Genomic DNA, 18,321 nt, shown 5'->3' on the forward strand with positions numbered 1-18,321 from the left:
ACATGTAATCCCTTTGGCATGTTGCCCTTTTGTAATTTCACAATATCAACGAAATTATGATTGAATGTTTTTCATCAATATATATATATAGTGGCTACCTACTTAAGATACAGAATACGCTACAAAGTCTTCTAATACTAAATGTTGAAGGCCAAGTAATTGTCTCATGAGGTTAGTTGAAGCCTATATTAGTAGGCCTGTTATAAAAATAAATAAATAAATAAACTAATCTTACTTGCTCAACTTCAGCTTCATTGTCTGTAACATCATTGCGGGTTTTGAATGGAAAACTTTGATACCATGAACAGAACGTTTTTTAGAATTTGATTTCAGTTGCTGAGATGCTTTTCTATTGGAGTAGTGTTTGTCATTAGAAACAACTCGCCAGCCACCTTGACCTCCACTTCCGGATATCTCAAAAGAATTTCCATTGATTGACATTGATGACCGTGTTAAAATCATAGCTCCAGAATGAAACTGAATGTACTTCGATTCATTTTCATCTGAAATTTCAAAAAGCATGTGTTCATCTTCAAGATCAAATATAAACTTTGGTTTTTCAATAGGTTCATCTGTTTCCCATAGTACTTTGTCTAACCAAGAACCTTCCAGCATTCTTCTGTTCTTTGGAGAAAATTTGCTGAAGGATCTGACAGCATAACTTTGATGCTCATCTGAAATACTTTCCTTTATACCATCTGATTGGCAAGAATCGTCCACATCCTTCCAGGATTCTAATCTCAACATCTGAGGATGATAAATCATTTCTGGTGATACAGACTCTTCTGTTCCTGAAATTTTTCTAGAGCCAAAAGGCTCCAATAACTGAAAACCATGATGGTAAAGACTCTGTCCCTCACCATTTGGACCAATACGGTCTTCTGATCGAACAATCTGAATGGAAACTTGTGGTTCCACGTCACTATTAGATGAAGCTTCAATATCAGATCCAGATGCCTCACAACTCCCAGAAGCGTTCTTACTTGAGACCGGAGAATTGTCCCACAAAATTCTCTCTTCCCAATTTTGATGATCTAGAGGGTAAAATTTTTTAAACAATAACGAATTTGATCCAATGGTAACATTTTCTGCAACAATTTGTTTCATGGGTTCTGCACCACAACAACGGTCTTTTTGTCGCCAGTCCACTCTTGAAGCCATTACATCGACCCCTTGCACAACACCAAATTTTGTATATTCTGGATCATCCACATCAAACATAGTAGTATCATCTTTAACAACATACGCTGGTTTCACATATGATACACCTCGACTGAAGCCATGTAAAAATGCCTCTTCATCCTCTTCAACAATATCAGATACATCTGCAGACCTATACTTATCTGAAAAGATGACGGAGAAAGAACAAGATATAAAAAGCCATAAGCTCAAATTAATCCAGAAAAACAGTTGGTTGCTAGACTGTCAGTGATATAGCTACTGATTGTGTTCGAAACAATTACAGATTTATAGTAGTTAATGAAAATAATCATGCCACTTTGAGACGAGATAAAAAAGAACTTGAAATAGAGAGCCGCAGATAAGGTTTGTGGGACATGCACCTCTACGAGTACTATATCTAGAGTCTCTCTTCTCCTTTTTATTCAAACTATCATGAACACCAAAAATTTCAGAAAATTGTAAGATTGCCATCCCATTCTCCATGCACAATACAGGTAAGGGAGTATGAGACTTCTCATCCTGTAGCCGCTTCTGTACTTCAGGCGTCCCCTGTTAACAATCAGACAAGAACTGTAATGATGCTTCAGACATGACGGTATCAATGCAAAACCTAAACCAACTGGTCACCCTATGACTAAAAGTTAACATTACAACTAGAAAGATAATGTTGCATAAAGAACAAACTAACTGGTTGAACAATTTAGATTTCTTAGGTACCACTGTTCTCTGTCACAATGTACATCAGGTTACGAAACAAAATTTGAACGTAACCAAAAAAAATCAATAAATTAGATTTCTCGTCGAAACAATAATTTTTTTGGATAAGACCGTCAAAATAATATAATAAAAGAAGAAGAATAACATAGCAAGATCCAATAACATTAAGAACTATGAGGAACAAATTTCACCTTTAGCAAAATATCCGAAATGCGAAAGTAAAATCGTTAACCAACCTCGAGCAAACCTTCTGCATCACTAGTTATAACTTCATTATTGAGGGGAGCAGATTGTAGATCATCAACTGCAAAAGATTTTTCTCCTTCGGAAACAATCTCAAGGCATTCGCCTTGCTCATCTGGAAGAATCATTGTAAAATTGGTCAAATATCACTTATTTACCGTTGGCCGAGAAGGAATCAAAGAAAAGAAAGAAAAATTGGTCAGATATCAATCACAGATAGTTCTTTTCCCAAACATAATTAAAGGGGTTGCTATCATCTGATAAACGACTCACAGAGTTGACTACAGAAGTTGTCATTATAATCGACTAGGAGACAAATCTAACATGTGTCCACAATGAAAGCCTGTTGACATTGAATTGTGCTTCTTTATTAGTTGCTCCTGAATTGCACTCTCAACAGTATGGTGTCACTTATAGACTCGCTAAAAATAGAAAGAATAATTGCAAGATAGAAGAGAACAAAACCTATCGTCTGACTTCAACGGTAAACACAAAATATAACAATTTGGAGAAAAAACATAATGAGGATTTCTGAGTTGAATTCTGTAACTATGAGAGCAAGAGTAGACAAAATGCAAGTCTCCATAATTTTTCTTTTTCCATTTGTGAAAAAGTACAACAACATATATGATATAAGTAAAACAACACACAAAAGGGGGCCAAAGTTTAATAAAAATGGCTCCAATCTAGGAAAGTAAGGCCTACAGAAATTCTTGTACATGGAAATCCAAAGAGACGCATAGAACCTAGCAAAGGATATAACCTCTTCCCAAGAACTATTATTTTGTTCCTCTCCAGCAAAAGGCTCCATAAAACTGCAGAAAAATCAGAAAGCCAAAGAAATTTCCCTAATCCCAGACAGGCACATGAGCTATACAGACCCTAGAAGTCAAAACTCTCGAGGGGGGGAAGGAACAGAAAAAGGAAGCAATTTAAAAACTCTGGACAATTGCCTAATAAGGCAATTGATAGCGATAACTCCACCATGGAGACAAAGTCCAACTGAGGCAAACACTCGAGACATTCTCTCCCTGCAATGATCTCTCCCCCACCCTAACTGTTTTGTCTTCCACCCTCCGACTTCTCCGTCCATAGCCAACTCCGATCATCTGTCCTTGACCTTCCGTCACCACCCTTGATCATCTCTTCAAGGTGCTCCATTCTCCATAACCCCCTCTCTCCCCCTCTCCCACCTAACTACATTGTCAAGTTCCCTCTGACTTCTGTCTTACTCTTCTCCATCCACCGTCAACTCCGACCCTAGCCGGCTCCGATCTCCATCAACCATCCTCAACTTTTCACCGCCCCTGGTTTGTCTCCCCAAAACCCTTTTTTAACCCCGTATTCTCAGCCCGTGTAGACACAGCAGCTGATCGAAATCAGCCAGGCCGCGCCGCCTGAGCTTCAGCAGGTCGGAACCCACCCAGACGCAGCCACCCAGCTAGGAGCTTCTCCAACCGTGTCGTTCCTGCAACCGATCGGGTCCCCAACCACCTTCCAGCCGATCGGGTCCAGCGTTGCTCAACCGTTCGGGTGCCTCCTGACTTCAAGCATCCCAACCGCACCGGGTGATCTTGCCTCAACCGCATCCTCCAGTGGGTTTCTAGTTTCGGTGCCATCTTCTTCTTTTCCAGCCTCGCCGCAATCAGTCCCTCCAGCCCAGCCACAACTCCATTCTGCCCTTCCCATAGTTGAGGCTTCGTTTTCGGGTTCATGTGGGCAGAAGCATCCCATGCCGACACCATGTATTCCACCTCAGCATGGGTCAATTGGTTATGGCGGTTCCGTTGGAATCCAACAATAGTTAGCAAGTCTTCAGCAACAGATTGCAGTGCTTGGGGCGGTCTTTGGGACCACGACGAATCTTCAGACAAATTCTAGTTCAGACATGTCTTCTGGCCTTCCGTTGTATTCGGAAAATCCGATAACAGCTTTCTCTAATTTACCTACCGTAAGTATTTTGTCTAGTTTTGTGGGGAATTCTGCAGGGATAACCATAGAAGAGAAACTAAATGGCCAGAATTATTTCTCCTAGTCTCAATCCGTTAAAATGGTTCTCGAGGGGCGACATAAGTTCGGATATCTGACTGGTGAGATACCGAGACCAAACCCTGGGGACCCTCTCCTGGAAGGGAGAGGACTCTCTCCTCCGTTCAATACTGATTAACAGCATGGAACCTCAGATCGGAAAGCCCCTGCTCTATTCAACTACTGCTCGGATATTTAGGATACGGTCCAATAGTTGTATTCAAAAAGGCAAAACGTTTCACATTTGTATACGTTGCGGAAACAGCTATCGTCATTAACTGTTTCTAAAAAGGATTATTTGTTATGTCACTTTCGACTTGGACATCCAAGCTTTCAATATACGAAGTACTTGTTTCCCCATTTATTTTGTAATGTGGATGTTTCTTCTTTGTCTTGTGATATCTGTATACGTGCAAAACATAGTAGTGTTTGGGGTCCTTTGAACGTCACTACCTTATCCGGCAAGCACTGGTTTGTCACCTTTATTGATGATCACACCCGTCTTACATGGGTGTTTCTTCTCACTGATAATTCAGAAGTGACGTCTATTTTTCAACAATTTTACACTATCATCGAAACCCAGTTTAATGTTAAAATTGTCATTCTTTGGAGTGACAATGGATGGGAGTTTGCTAATCACACCCTTCGTGAGTTTTTGACTTCGAAAGGCATCGTCCATCAAAATTGAAATGGGGTAGCTGAACGGAAAAATTGCCATCTTATTGAGGTTGCTCGATCTCTTATGATTTTTGTGTCTCTACTCTCGTATCTATGGGGGGATGTTGTACTCACTGCAGCTCACCTAATCAATCGAATGCCCTCCCGTGTTCTTAATTCCAAACACCCCTTGAGTGTTTTAAAGAATCTTTCTTCTCCACGCATCTTTTTCCGTATGTTCCCCTCTAGGTGTCTGGGTGTATCGCTTTTGTTCATAACCACGGTCCTCACCAACTAAGTTCGCTCCTCGTGCTTAAAAGTGTGTGTTTGTCGGCCATCCTCTTCATCAACGGGGCTATAAGTGTTTTCACCCATCCTCCAGGAAGTACTTTGTCACTATGGACATCACATTCCTCGAGGATAAACCTTTTTTTCCGGTTAGTCCTCTTCAGGAGGCGACCACTAGAGAAGAGGCTAACTCATCCACATATTCTATTCCTATAGACCTCCTTTCTGAGCCTATCCCAGATACAAATGATCTTGTCCATCCTATGCAACAGGTGCCCTAGATAACATACTACAGGAAGAATCTTAATTCCCCTTGTTGCTACACCGGAAATTGTCCAAGAATCGAAACAGGCACCAGCTCAAGGTACCTGTTCTGATAGTGTGTCTGAAAGTAAAAATGAGTGTGTTGAGGGTGATGTGGTTAATGAAATGATTTCAGACGAGGTCAAGACTATGGATCAATAAGTTACCAGGAGGTACTTAGGAGACTAAAAACTTGCAACAGAAGGAAGAGCATGGGCCTCGTCACCGTTCTTGTACTAATGAGCAATTAAAAAACCTGGTGACTATGATGCTACTCTTGATATGCCAAGCCCTACGGAAAGGAACTAGATCGTGTACCAAGCATTCTATTGACAGTTTCTTGTCTTACAATAACTTTTCTTTGGAGTTTAAGGCTTTCACTACCAACCTGGATACTGTGATGATACCGACCAATGTGCATAAGGCCTTCCCAAGTGGAGAGTTGCTGTTATGGAAGAGATGAGAGCGCTTGAAACAAATAAAACTTGGGATCTAGTTGCACTTCCTAAAGGTCGTAAAACCGTCGGGTGCAAGTGAGTGTTCACTATTAAGTATAAGTCTTATGGGACTATTGATAGGTACAAGGCCAGACTGGTTGCGAGAGGGTTTACTCAGACATATGGGGTTGATTACTCAAAAACCTTCTCTCTAGTGGCAAAGCTAAACACGATTCGAGTTCTCCTCATAGTTATTGTTAACAGAGATTGGCTCTTACATCAACTGGATGTAAAAAATGCATTTCTGAATGGTAAGTTAGAAGAAGAGGTTTATATGAGCCCTCCTCCAGGTTTTGAAGCCCATTTTGATAATCGAGTCAGCAGACTGAAGAAATCCCTATACGGATTAAAGCAATCTCCGAGGACTTGGTTCAATAGATTTACTACCTTTGTTAAGTCCTAAGGGTTTGTTCAAGGGCATTCTGATCATACCTTGTTCACTAAGGGATCGGCATCAGGGAAGGTAGTTGTTCTGATTGTCTACGTCGAAGATATCGTTTTGTTAGGCAACGATATAGCAAAGATTGTCAAATTAAAATGAAGGATGGCAGATGAATTTGAGATCAAAGACCTTGGCAGTTTGAGATATTTTCTTAGGATGGAGGTAGCGAGATCGAAAGAAGGAATATTCGTCTCTCAACAGAAATATACTCTGGACTTGTTAAGAGAAATAGGAATGACTAGGTGTAAACCTGCTGATACTCCTATTGAAGTCAATAGCAAGCTGGGAGATTTTGTTGAAGGGGTTCCTGTAAATAAAGAAAGGTATCAACGTCTGGTAGGAAAATTGATTTACCTGTCTCATACCAGACCCGATATATCATATGTTGTTAGTATGGTTAGTCAGTTTATGCAGGCTCCTTATGAGAGATACATGGAAGCTGTCACTCGGATTCTGAGGTATTTGAAGTCTACTCCGAGAAAAGGCTTAATGTTCAAGAAACATGACAAAAGATACATTGAGGCTTACACTAACTCAGATTGGGCAGGTTCTGTTACAGATAAAAAATCCACTTCAGGGTACTGTACTTTTGTGTGGGGAAATTTGGTTACCTAGTAGAGTAAGAAACAAGGAGTTGTTGCTAGTAGTAGCACTGAAGCAGAGTACAGGGCTATGAGTCTAGGAATATGTGAAGAAATATGGTTGAAGAAGGTTCTGTCTGATCTTCATCAGGACAGTCATGGTCCCATGAAACTTTACTGTGATCATAAGGCTGCCATCAGTATTGCCAACAATCCAGTGCAACATGATAGATTTTAAATCATGTGGAGTTGTAATCACGCAGGCCATGTCGGTGGAGTTGATAGTGGGGGGATTGGGGGGGTGGGGGGTGTTGTTGGTGAGGGGTTCTTGGGTTGATGTGGTTGGGTGATGTGTAGGTTGAGGGGGAGGGGGTACGTATGTGGGGGGGGGGGAATGCGATGTTATACTGGATAGCTGGGGGGTGTGGACGGAATTGAGAAGAGAATTATAGAGTGTGTTTGTGGAGCTGTGGAAGATGATGGGGAGAGGATGGTGGGTTGTGATATTTGTGAAATTTGGCAGCACACAAGGTGTGTACAAATACCAAATGAACAACAAGTTCCTCACATTTTTAGGATGGAGTGTGGAGATTGACAGGCACTTTAACACAAGAAAAAAACTGGACAGTGGCAATATTTGTATTCCCTATATCCCTTCAAGCCAACAGATTGTTGATGTTCTCACCAAAAGGATTACCAAGACAGAACATTGATACTTGTGTTAGCAAGTTGGGTCTTAACTTGAGGGGGAGTGTTGAAATATGGTGTATTTGCCCTAAGGGCATTTTTGTCTTTTTACAATGTGTCTATTGCTTTAGGGTTTTTGGGTCTATTTATATCTGAGTCGGGAGTGTCGTGTAAGTGTAACACAAATTAATAAAATTTCTCTATCGTGGGTTTTTCTCCCTGTATTTTCAATAGTTATTGTATCCTTGAGCATTAATCTCTTATCATTTTATCAATGAAAAGTTATGTTTCCTTGTTTTTTTATTCTTTAAAGAAAATAATCATGGAGGCCCTGCCACACAAAATTTGACCTTCTTGAGAATTTTAATCATCCAAATCAAGGGAACATCAAGCGAACTAGGTAGGTACCTATAAAACAGCAAAAAGAGGAACTACAAGTGAACTGAGTTGAAGGATCGGGGCCCTAAAGACAAATGCCCCTTCTCCCAGTAATAGGAAAATCCCCAAACATAGAAAAAAGACAAACCCAAGATTGAGAAAGGTGAAACTCCCACTAGGATGTTAAAATAGAGGCTACCAAATGACTCATAGAAGATAAATGTTATAAACGAAGAAACAGGGAACAAAAGGGTTTATGCCACAAGGAACAAAAGGGTTTATGCCACAACCAATTGTCCGCCTTAAACTACGTTTGCAACCCATCACCCAAAAAAGACCAAACAAACTAGGAGAGAAGCAGAAACCCCTTTTATCACTTTTCAAGGATTTCAAGAAGTGTCTCACGAACCTCTTTGTTTGTTTTTTTTTTTTATATTTCCTTTATAATTTGTTTTTTCTATATTTTTTTTTTTTTGTTTTTATTTTATTTTTATTTTTTTTTTTTTTTTATCTCTTTTTTCTTGTTTTTTTTTAAAATTTTTTTTTTTATCTTACTTTCTGTTTTTCTTATTTTTTTATTTGTTTTTTTTTTTCTTTTTTTTTTTTTATTTTTTGATTTTTTTTTTTTTTTTTTTTTTCTTTTTCTTTTTTCTTTTGTTTTTTCTTTTTTTTTTTTTTTTTATTTTTTTTATCTTATTTTTTTTTTTTTTTTTTTTTATTTTTTTTTTTTTTTTTATTTTTTTTTTTTATTTTTTTTTTTATTTTTTTTTTTTTTTCTTCTTTTTCATTAATTATAGGGAAAAGAACATGACGGTTCATTCAAACGAATGGGAATTGTACTTACAATAACCTTACGCCACAAGTTATTAGTTTCCTTAGAAAAACGCCAAAACCATATGGCCAATAAGGCCTCACTACACAATTTTAGATTATCGATGCCTAGACCACCAAGTTCAACTATTTGTCACTATCTCCCGCTTCATAGAATGAGAAGTTTCTCCTTCATCTTCTCAGATTTTACTAACCAAAACATGAACCCTAAACAAAGAAAGCAAGTTACAGTTCCAACCAAAACTATCCGAATAAGGGTGAGTCCTCCCCCGAGAAAATAAACATATCTTCCAAGAGGAGTTGTTCATGCGACTTCTCCAAGACTAGAAGTTATGTATTTAAAACATGCATCCCAAAAGAAGCTTATATGGCACCCGACAAAAAAATAGTGGCTAATATGGCACCTTGAAGTTATCACATACTATGCAACATTTTCAAATGCTTATTGTTGAGACCTTATCAAAATTTCATAACACTAATCTGCTAAACATGGATCTCTAAAGCCCTAAAGAACGGTACTAGAATGATTTGGAAGCTTATGGCACATCAACCAAAATCATGCAACCATAAAAATCTACTGCAAATGCTATAACACCATTACTACTAGTTATTCAAGAAACGAAATGTAAAACCAACTTCATTATTCTAGTGTTGGTTGAAATCTGGTTTGAAAGAAATCAAAAAGTGTTCAATGGGAAGGAAACTCCTTGGTTTGCTCGCTTTGAGGTGGCAAAACTCAACGCCTCTCTTTGGTGCTCCCTTTCTAATTGCTTTGAAGCCTATTCCTTGCAAGACATAAGGTTAAATTGGCAGCCTTTCTTTCAAATGGAAGACTAACCGAAGCCCCGGCGATAGAGACAGCAGCCTCTCTTTCATTAGTATGCTTAACAGTCTTAACTTCTTTGATGTAATTTAGATCATTGTAGCTTAGTTCTTTACATCGTCCGTTTGCAAAGATTTTCCTTGTATTGTCTCATTAAACTGCTCTTTTATTAGCCTTTGATGGCTTTTTCTCTATGTTGGATATGATGAGGGTGCTATGGGGGTGTCAACCTAGTTGAAATGCCTGGGTGCACCTATTGATCCTTTGGTTTCTTGCTTGATTCTTTGTATTCGCCTTTATTATCAAAGTACTCATCTCTTGTACTAATTTTATTGATTAATAAAAGTTGTTTCTTTTTCAAAAAAAAATTGACTATATTTCAGAAAAGCTCACTGACAAGCCATTTTATTCCCATGTTTAAGACAGAAATTAAAATATAAATAAATAAAATAAAAGAGTAAATACAGGCATCTTAAAGTGTAAACAAAGATCTAGTTTTTACAACTTATAATCCAATCTTGTAAAAATAAGTAAATGAGGAATGTACAGAAAAACTCTAACCAGCAAAAAGACAAAGTATCAAACACGATGAATGTAAAAGTAAAACTATTGATTACAAATCAAAATCTATTCAGCAATATAAGAAAAATGAAAATATCCTGCAAACTCTATCATGTCATCTGAAACAAACACAACAAGAGAACTTCTAGCTACATGGGATGCTTATTTAGTAGCAGCCTAGCAGGTGAAATTATAGCAGTAATAATATAGAGAATAATGACAAAAACCTGATGCATGGATGTTTTGAGCTTCAGCATTGCCATTTACAACATCAGGCACCTTTTCAAAATCCTCATCATAATCTTCATCATCAAATACAGAAGCTGTAGGCTCCAGCGTAGCCAAAGAAACTTCAGCAGAAAAATATTCCCTTTTTGGCAATAAGTGGTCTTCCTCTCCAGTGGCTTCAATCTCTGGACCGTCATACTCTTCATCAATATCTTCATAGTCAATTGCATCTTCAGCCTTCGCATCATAATCTGAGAATACAAATCCCAGCAAGCCCACCAGCCCAGTCAAAGAGAGTCAGATGACGATGCCAGTGGACAGATGAATTATGTACTTAACATTGACAGCAACATAATATAAACCTATATGCTTGAATGGTACAACCTATGGACGTGTCTAGTGTGAGCTGAGACTTTTATTTCCCCTTTTTGTTTTTTTATTTCCCCTTTTGTTCTACTCATTAAGGTTTTATGTTTTTTTAACAAAAAAACATAACTTTTCTTTAATGCTTGAAAAGCTAAAAGAGAGGATTTAATAGTTCTGTAACCCAATTTTATTCTGATTGCTTTCGGGGAAGAAGTTCTCAAAGACTTAATAGCCACCCATTCACTGAAGGGAAGAAAGTTATATGGATGCACCTTTGGGCTTTCTTGTGGACTAAATGGATAAAACGAAATCATCAGCTTTTCATCGTGAAGGGAAGATCCTTTGACAGCTTTTTTAAACAAATTTCCCTTTAGCTCTTTCTTGGTGTAAATGCACTCTTTTAACTCTTATAGTTCCTCTTCACTTTTGACTGATTGAACAAATCTTTTGAAACTCCTTTGGCTTGGGCTTTTGTCCCTCTTTTTTAAATTCATACATTAATAAATTTATTAAAAAATTAATAATAAATAAATAAATTAGATGTATAATAAACCATGATTCTGATATAAATAAAAAAAGAAATGGAGTCTCATTTGTGCTTTGGAAAAAAGTAAGGCTATTACTGAAAGAGAAAGGTGGCACGTTTCATGGATACTGGAGTATCAAGGAAATTACTACATTTAAGTATACCATCAACGAACCTACTACATAACTATACCTATCATGCCTCATTAGTATATCAACCTCTAACAATAAATATCCACTAAAATAACACTTAAAATGATTGTCCTAATTCCAATTTCTAAAAAAATAAAATGAACATCCTCCCAAGATTAAGTAAGAAAGCCCTAATACTCGAAAAAATTAGAAGTCATTGGTTAGTAGAATAGCTAAAGCACCTGGACTAATAATGATCCCACTCAATGTGCCTTTATTAGTGGAAGGCAAATACTAGATCCCGTCCTTATAGCAAATGAAGTTGTGTAGGAATATAGAGTTAAAAAGAAAAAATGTTGGATACTGAAGCTGGATTTAGAAAAGGCCTTTGGCAGAGTTGTTTGAGATTTTCTGGAAAATGTGTTAATACTAAAAGGATTCAATGCCAAATGGATCCAATGGATCAATGGCTGTGTAAGAAACCCGAAATTTTCAGTTTATATTGATGGAAGACCAAGAGGAAGAATCAAGGCTTTTAGAGGAATTAGGCAAGGAGATCCCCCTTCCTCCTTTGCTTTTCCTTATAGTTAGTGAATTATTGAGCTCTCTAGTCGGCCTGATCCACAAGAAAGTGGCATTTAAAGAATTCATAGTTGGAAAGGGCAGCCTGGTAGGTGCATATATCCATTCTCCAATATGCTGATGATACATTGTTGTTCTGTAAAGATGATGATTGTATGTTGAATTCACTTAGAAGAACCATTGAGCTTTTTGACTGGTGCTCAGGCCAAAAAGTCAATTGGGAAAAATCTGCACCATGTTTTTTCAAAAGGAAACTAGACTTTTTCATTGAAATAATGAAATGAGTCTGATGCTCAAAGTACAAAGAAACATGAGTAAAAATGAGAATACAATGGAAATTTCACCACAACAAGAACAAGATCAAAAGAAAAGAGGGACCAACCCTAAGAAATAACAAAAAAAAAATCACCCATTGAACAAAAGTTTTCAAACGAGACTGCTGACTGTTGAAGACAGAGAAACAAAATTGAAGCTTGAGGGACATGGAGCTTTGAGAGCGGAAGAGGCTTGATAAAGAAATCATAAAAGGATTGGTTTGCAATCTGCCAAAGAAGAAACCTTCTCAAAAACAAGCCAACCAGCCTTAAACGAACAAGCAAAACCAGCCGAAACAAAGGAATATCACTGAAAGGAGAACTCTAGAGCTCTTTAAAGTTGACAAAAACAATGAAGCACCCCGATGTGGTCCACAGAATTCAAGATTCTAAGATTATCAACCTTTGTCAGGATTATGAGACCATTGCTCAACCGAATGAAATATCACAAGCTTCAATTATTGAAATTGGATGCTGAAGTCTCCTTATCAATAGGAGTGAATAATGAGTCTTTGGACTTGTCAATCGGCTGACTGTCCTCTGTCTGAAAAAGGTGATGAAAATCTTAGCCAAGGTCATCAAATCTCTTCCTCTGAATTGCAAGCACCATGTGGATAAAAATCTGCATCATGTGGAGTGAATATTAAAGAAAATAGGCTGCTGGCCACGGCTTCTCAATTGAATTGCAAGGAGGAGTCGTTTTTGTATCTTGGTCTCCCTCTTGGAGGATATCCAAGAAAGATGTCTTTTTGGCAGCCAATCATTGATAAAATTAAAAAGAAATTCAATAGATGAAAGAGATTTAATTTATCTCGGGAGGAGGATTAAACCTTGAACGAGGCAGTATTATCTAATCTCCCAATATATTATATGTCCTCTTTTGCTATGCCCGTGAAGGTAACTGAGGAAATTGAGAAAATTATGGGAAATATCTCTTGGAAGGGGTAAGTGGCAACAAAATCCACTTGGTTAAGTGGGATGTTGTTTCAAAGCACTTACATCACGGGGTTCTTCGCTTTGATGACTTAAAAAACAGAAATCTATACTTGTTAGCAAAGTGTGGTTGGAGATATATTCACGAAAAAGATGTGATATGGTGTAAGGTGGTGAAGAGCATTCATGGACGTGGTTCTCATAATTAGCACACATCCGGTAAAGTTGGTAGGAGCCTCAGAAGTCCTTGGATTAATATATCTCGAGCATGGTTGCAAGTTGAAAAGTTTGTTTCCTTCAAACTTGGTTGTGGCACAAGAATATCTTTTTGGAAAGACATATGGCTGAATTCATCTTCATTGTGCTCTTTCTCCCAACGTTAGCCCATATTGCCTCAATTGCCAATCAGACAATTTTTTATTATTGGGAAAACAATTTCTCCTGGTCTATCAATTTTAGAAGGTTGCTGAAGGATGAAGACATGAAGAGATGTCAGATTTTCAGAATTTATAGGCAGCCTTAGAGGGTCAAAAGGTAGTGGAAAGACAAGATACAAGAAGTTGGAAGTTGGAAGCTTGAGGTCAATTTTCTGTAAATCTTTGCTCAAGCATCTAGCTGCCACCTCTCCCATGGATTCAAACCTGTACAAAGCTTTGTGGAAATTAAGTTGTCCAAGAAGAGTTAGCATCATAATTTGGCTTGTGATTTTTGGAGATCTTAATTGCTCAAAGTGCCTTCAAAAAAAGCTCCCAGGCCACTCATTATTCCCCTCAATTTGCCCTATGTGCATGAAAAATGGGGAAGACTGCCAGCATTTATTCTTTGAGTGTAGTTATCTCAAAAAAAATTTAAGGAAGTTATTCTCTCTATTTAATTTGCAGTGGGCGTGGTGCAATGAATTCAAGGAGAATGTATTTCAGATTTTTGAGGGGCCTTCATTAAAAGCTATTCCTCACCTTTTGTAGTGAATGGAGTCAAAGTGGTTCTCTCATAAATTTGGTTTGAAAAGAACTAACATATTTTTCAAGACAAGTCCCTTCCTTGGTTTGATCATTATGAGATTGCTCAAGTCAAAGCTTCTTCATGGTGCTCTCTTTCCAAATCATTTGTTGATTACTCTATTCAAGATATTAGTTTAAATTGGAATGCCGTTATTTCTTCTTAAGCTTGTACTTTCATTTGTTGTTAATCTTCCTTTTGTTTCATATATCGTACTTTGAGCATTAGACACATTTTAGTATTTCAATGAAAAGTCTCATTTCCGTTTCAAAAAATATATCTCTATATTAAGTTGCTTTCGTTGCTAAGCTTAGAAAATGCACAGTTCACAAGATATTTTTAGTAAGCATTGTGAAAGTGCATTTGAAGATTTAAGGTATCAAACATTAAAAAAACAAAAACTCAGAAGACTACTAAGTAATTTTTTCCATGAATACAACTTCACCTGGTTCAACAGCATCTGATCGTATTTTTGGTGATTTCGTTGACAACTGAAAAGATTGAAAAAATTCAGGCCTCAAAAAAAATGGTAGAACAATAAGAACCTATCAAACTCGGAAAGACACAGTAGTCATATGTTATTAAAGAGAAACAAGACAGGTATGCAAACACAGGAAGCTACATACAAAACCCCAAAAACAAATAAAACTAGATAATATTCAGAGTCTTAAAAGCTTCTTACATCAATATCTGTCAAAGTTGGACCCAACTTATCAGCCAGTGCAGCCAGATGTTCCTTAGCATCCTAAAACACAAGATTGTATCCTCAATATCCATAATATAATATGACCAGAAATTGAGTGTCAGACAAATAGGATGAAAGGTCAAATTATTTAAAGAACTGTCCATTATAAATGTAACAAGTTAAGGCTTTCTCCAGACTTTGCATACTGCAACAGCTTATATGTGGAAGATAACAAGTCTATTTGCAAAATCTATGGTGCCAAAACCAGTATTTCAGTACGACAATCTTCTAATAGAATGAGTTCATAGCTTACATATTCCAGGCACATTGTCCTATAACAGATCTAATTTTACAAATATGTCACAAGGAGCAATAATATTACCTCATCAAGATAATCGGCATCAAGATCACCAGAATTATCCACATTCCCGAACATAAACCCCAAGAATCGATTGCCACCATTAGCATCCTCATAGTCATCATCATCTGCAGTCAAAATATCATAAGAATATATCAAGTGTTTGAAGGTGTTTCCCACATTGGATCCCAAAACGATATGCACCAAGGATTATGATCAAAAGAAAACTCTAAACGACAAGCACCATAAGAATCTATACTTCGTCAGAAAAGGGCATCCAAAAATAACATGCCCATGAGTTACATGGATTATAAAACCGATTTGGTGTTTACTCATAGATCCACAGCATTTAATGTAGGAGTGATATACAAAACATGTGGAAGTTCCACATGATCCTACATTGTGTATTCTAGAAATTCCCAGACATCCTTCATTGCCACACAACCTACATTGACTGACATCCTACATTGGGTTGAACCATGTCAAGTTCTTAAGAAGTGAGACCTAATGCCATGTGATTGAACAAACACAAGATCTACACACTTCAAATGCAATCAATCTCTCACATCTGTTAAATGCTACCATTGGGATGAATATTGGTTTCTACTCCAGTATGAGTACTTCTGTTGGGGTAGAGGGGAGGAGTCTGAAGTAGGTAACTCGTGTCTAATTTTATTACTATGAGTTACTAATTACTTGGTATCAGTCAATATAAATTTTTGTAATTGCTGGGCATATTAGAATTAAGGAAGTCGTTCACTATAAGTTCGTTGTATTATAATTTGACTTCCTATAAGCCTATAAATAAGACACCCCAGGCATCGTATACCAGATGTTTTTGAACAAATGTATAGAATGCCATATTTGACATTAGTGAAAACTCATGATTTGAGTTTGCTCCACCAACCTCACTCATGCCAAAGATGAAGAGAATAACAAGAAAGAAAAGATGTTTCAAACTGTCAACTTCCTAACATGAAAAGATAACAAATCCATCCAAATAAAGAGCCTGAAACTAGTTTAAATCAACTGGCTTACCTTCATCCCTTTCGTCTGGGGAATCACCATATGTTTCGCCGCCCATCTAATGCCCACTCCTCTTCTAACAGGGAAAAAAAAGGGACCATAATTACTATGCTATGCTATGCTTGCTTAAAATATATATGTATATATATATATGAGCATGTAATTATAATCTTCATGAATTGACGACCTCGTCCCAATGACGAAGAAAAAGAAAATTGTTTTTAAAGTAAGATAATGATAGGTCTCGAATCCATTACACCTAGTCTAGGCGCAAGTATGTAAAGAGAAATTAATGTCGGAGATGGGCAAGAACCGTAAATCGGACCCTGGCGGCAAGCGACGGAGATATGAAGGGAGCTGCAGCAGAAGGCGGTGGCGTGGCGGCGGAGGTTGCAGCAGAGAAGGAGATAATTGAGAGAATGGGAGTAGGGGCTTGCCGGCGAGCGATTGCGACTGCGGCGGAGAGGAAGACTGGGGAGAGAACAGAAAAAAACGGAAGGAAGATATCGGAGAATTATAGAAATCGGGTGCCGGGGAACGAAGGGGGAGAATTTTTCTTTTTCTTTTTCTTTTTTTTTTTTTCTTTTTTTTTTTTTTTTTTTTGTTGTTGTTGTTGTTAATAGGCAATTTTGTCCCAACATTTTAAGTTTTATCAAATAAGAATTTGGTCTTGTAATTTTAAATTTGTAAGCATTTATTCCACCAACTTTGGCATATATATATTCAAAAACTCAACTTGAGTATGCATCAATTTATAGTTTTTGTATTTTAAAATTTGAAATGTTTAGTCTTTTTTTTTTTTTTTAAGCATAAGAAGGGGAGATATGAGAATAGAATCTATTAGTATGTATTACTATCTTTAAGTTAAAACTTAGAAATACTTACAAATTTAGTCATTAGACGAAGATATAATGTAATGTAAAAAAATTACAAATATAACAAAATTTAAATACTCTATAGGTGATAAACCACATTGTTAGTAGGAGTCTATTAGTAATAGACCATATCACTTGTAATAGTTTATTAACGATAGAATTATATCGCTGATATTTGTAATTTTTTAAAATGATGTTATACACGTGATTATCTCTAAAAATACTACCAATTATAATTACTCTGAAAATTATTATCAAAATTTAATGAGATTTCTTCTTTAGTAGATCAATAATTTTATTGAGGACCAAGTATTTTATTTATAAACTACAAAAATTAAATCATCACCTTATAAAACTATACACTTGATTTTGATGAAATTTTATATGATAGCTATCAAATCGTTAAAAATTTTAAAATATGAAGATAAATTATTGTTTTTACGGAGACCAATCGTTTTAATTATTTTGTTAGAAGAGAAAGTAGGGGAGAGTATAGTTTAGTTTCATTTCATTAATATATAATAAATATAGCTATAATAATCTATGTTTTATCATGAATTTTTTTTTTTTAAAAAAAAAAAACAACTAGACAACAAAGTAGAATATAGTAGAAAACAAAATTGATTTGTAATCGGCAATTTTGGACCTATGATAGTTCACTAGAATGAGTCGTGGTAAAATCGAAAAAGTGACCACATAAATGATTCATGAAGAAGGGAATGATATTTCTCATTGAGAATTATTTTTTCAATGCACAAGGTATTTATAACAATCAAATGGGACTTAAAGCTTTGAAACAAACCTATAACAAAATAACTATTCTTGACAACTTAAAAAATACCCGAAACTTTCATTAATAACATCCCCTCAAATAGAGGCTTAAGAAGACATAAATTTGTCTCGAAGATAACATAGTCAATAGGGGTGTGTAAAAATTGGACAAAATTGACGAACCATACGGAACGTTTCCTTCGATTTTTTTAAATTTATGAGACCTTCGGTTCACTGACGGAAAGAACCGCACACTTCAGTTCGGTTCTTAGTTCAAGAGTTCAAAATAAATGTCATCGAACCGAACCG

At 36.7% G+C, this 18,321-nt stretch overlaps 1 protein-coding gene across 4 annotated transcripts; it reads right to left on the reverse strand.

The window, feature by feature from the left end:
* Positions 1 to 214: 214 nt before the first annotated feature.
* Positions 215 to 16,987, reverse strand: LOC150033758 (transcription initiation factor TFIID subunit 1-like). Of its 4 annotated transcripts, none has more exons than XM_090317356.1 (9): positions 16,680 to 16,987; positions 16,379 to 16,442; positions 15,365 to 15,468; positions 14,980 to 15,042; positions 14,743 to 14,788; positions 10,446 to 10,697; positions 2,136 to 2,257; positions 1,563 to 1,731; positions 215 to 1,343 (listed from the first exon to the last, which is right to left on the reverse strand). In XM_090317356.1, the coding sequence occupies exons 2-9, from the start codon at positions 16,422 to 16,424 to the stop codon at positions 232 to 234; spliced, it is 1,914 nt and encodes a 637-aa protein (XP_090173482.1). In that variant the 5' UTR covers positions 16,425 to 16,442; positions 16,680 to 16,987; the 3' UTR covers positions 215 to 231. The 4 variants fall into 4 exon arrangements, with proteins under 4 accessions (XP_090173482.1, XP_090173484.1, XP_090173483.1 ...); XM_090317358.1 differs by having other exon boundaries at positions 16,692 to 16,912; XM_090317357.1 differs by having other exon boundaries at positions 16,379 to 16,439; positions 16,680 to 16,905.
* Between the last annotated feature and the right edge of the window lie 1,334 nt (positions 16,988 to 18,321).

This window comes from Benincasa hispida, chromosome 9 (genome assembly GCF_027475165.1).
Source record: "Benincasa hispida cultivar pf3 chromosome 9, pf3_genome.v1.1, whole genome shotgun sequence".
Classification (NCBI taxonomy): Eukaryota; Viridiplantae; Streptophyta; class Magnoliopsida; order Cucurbitales; family Cucurbitaceae; genus Benincasa; species Benincasa hispida.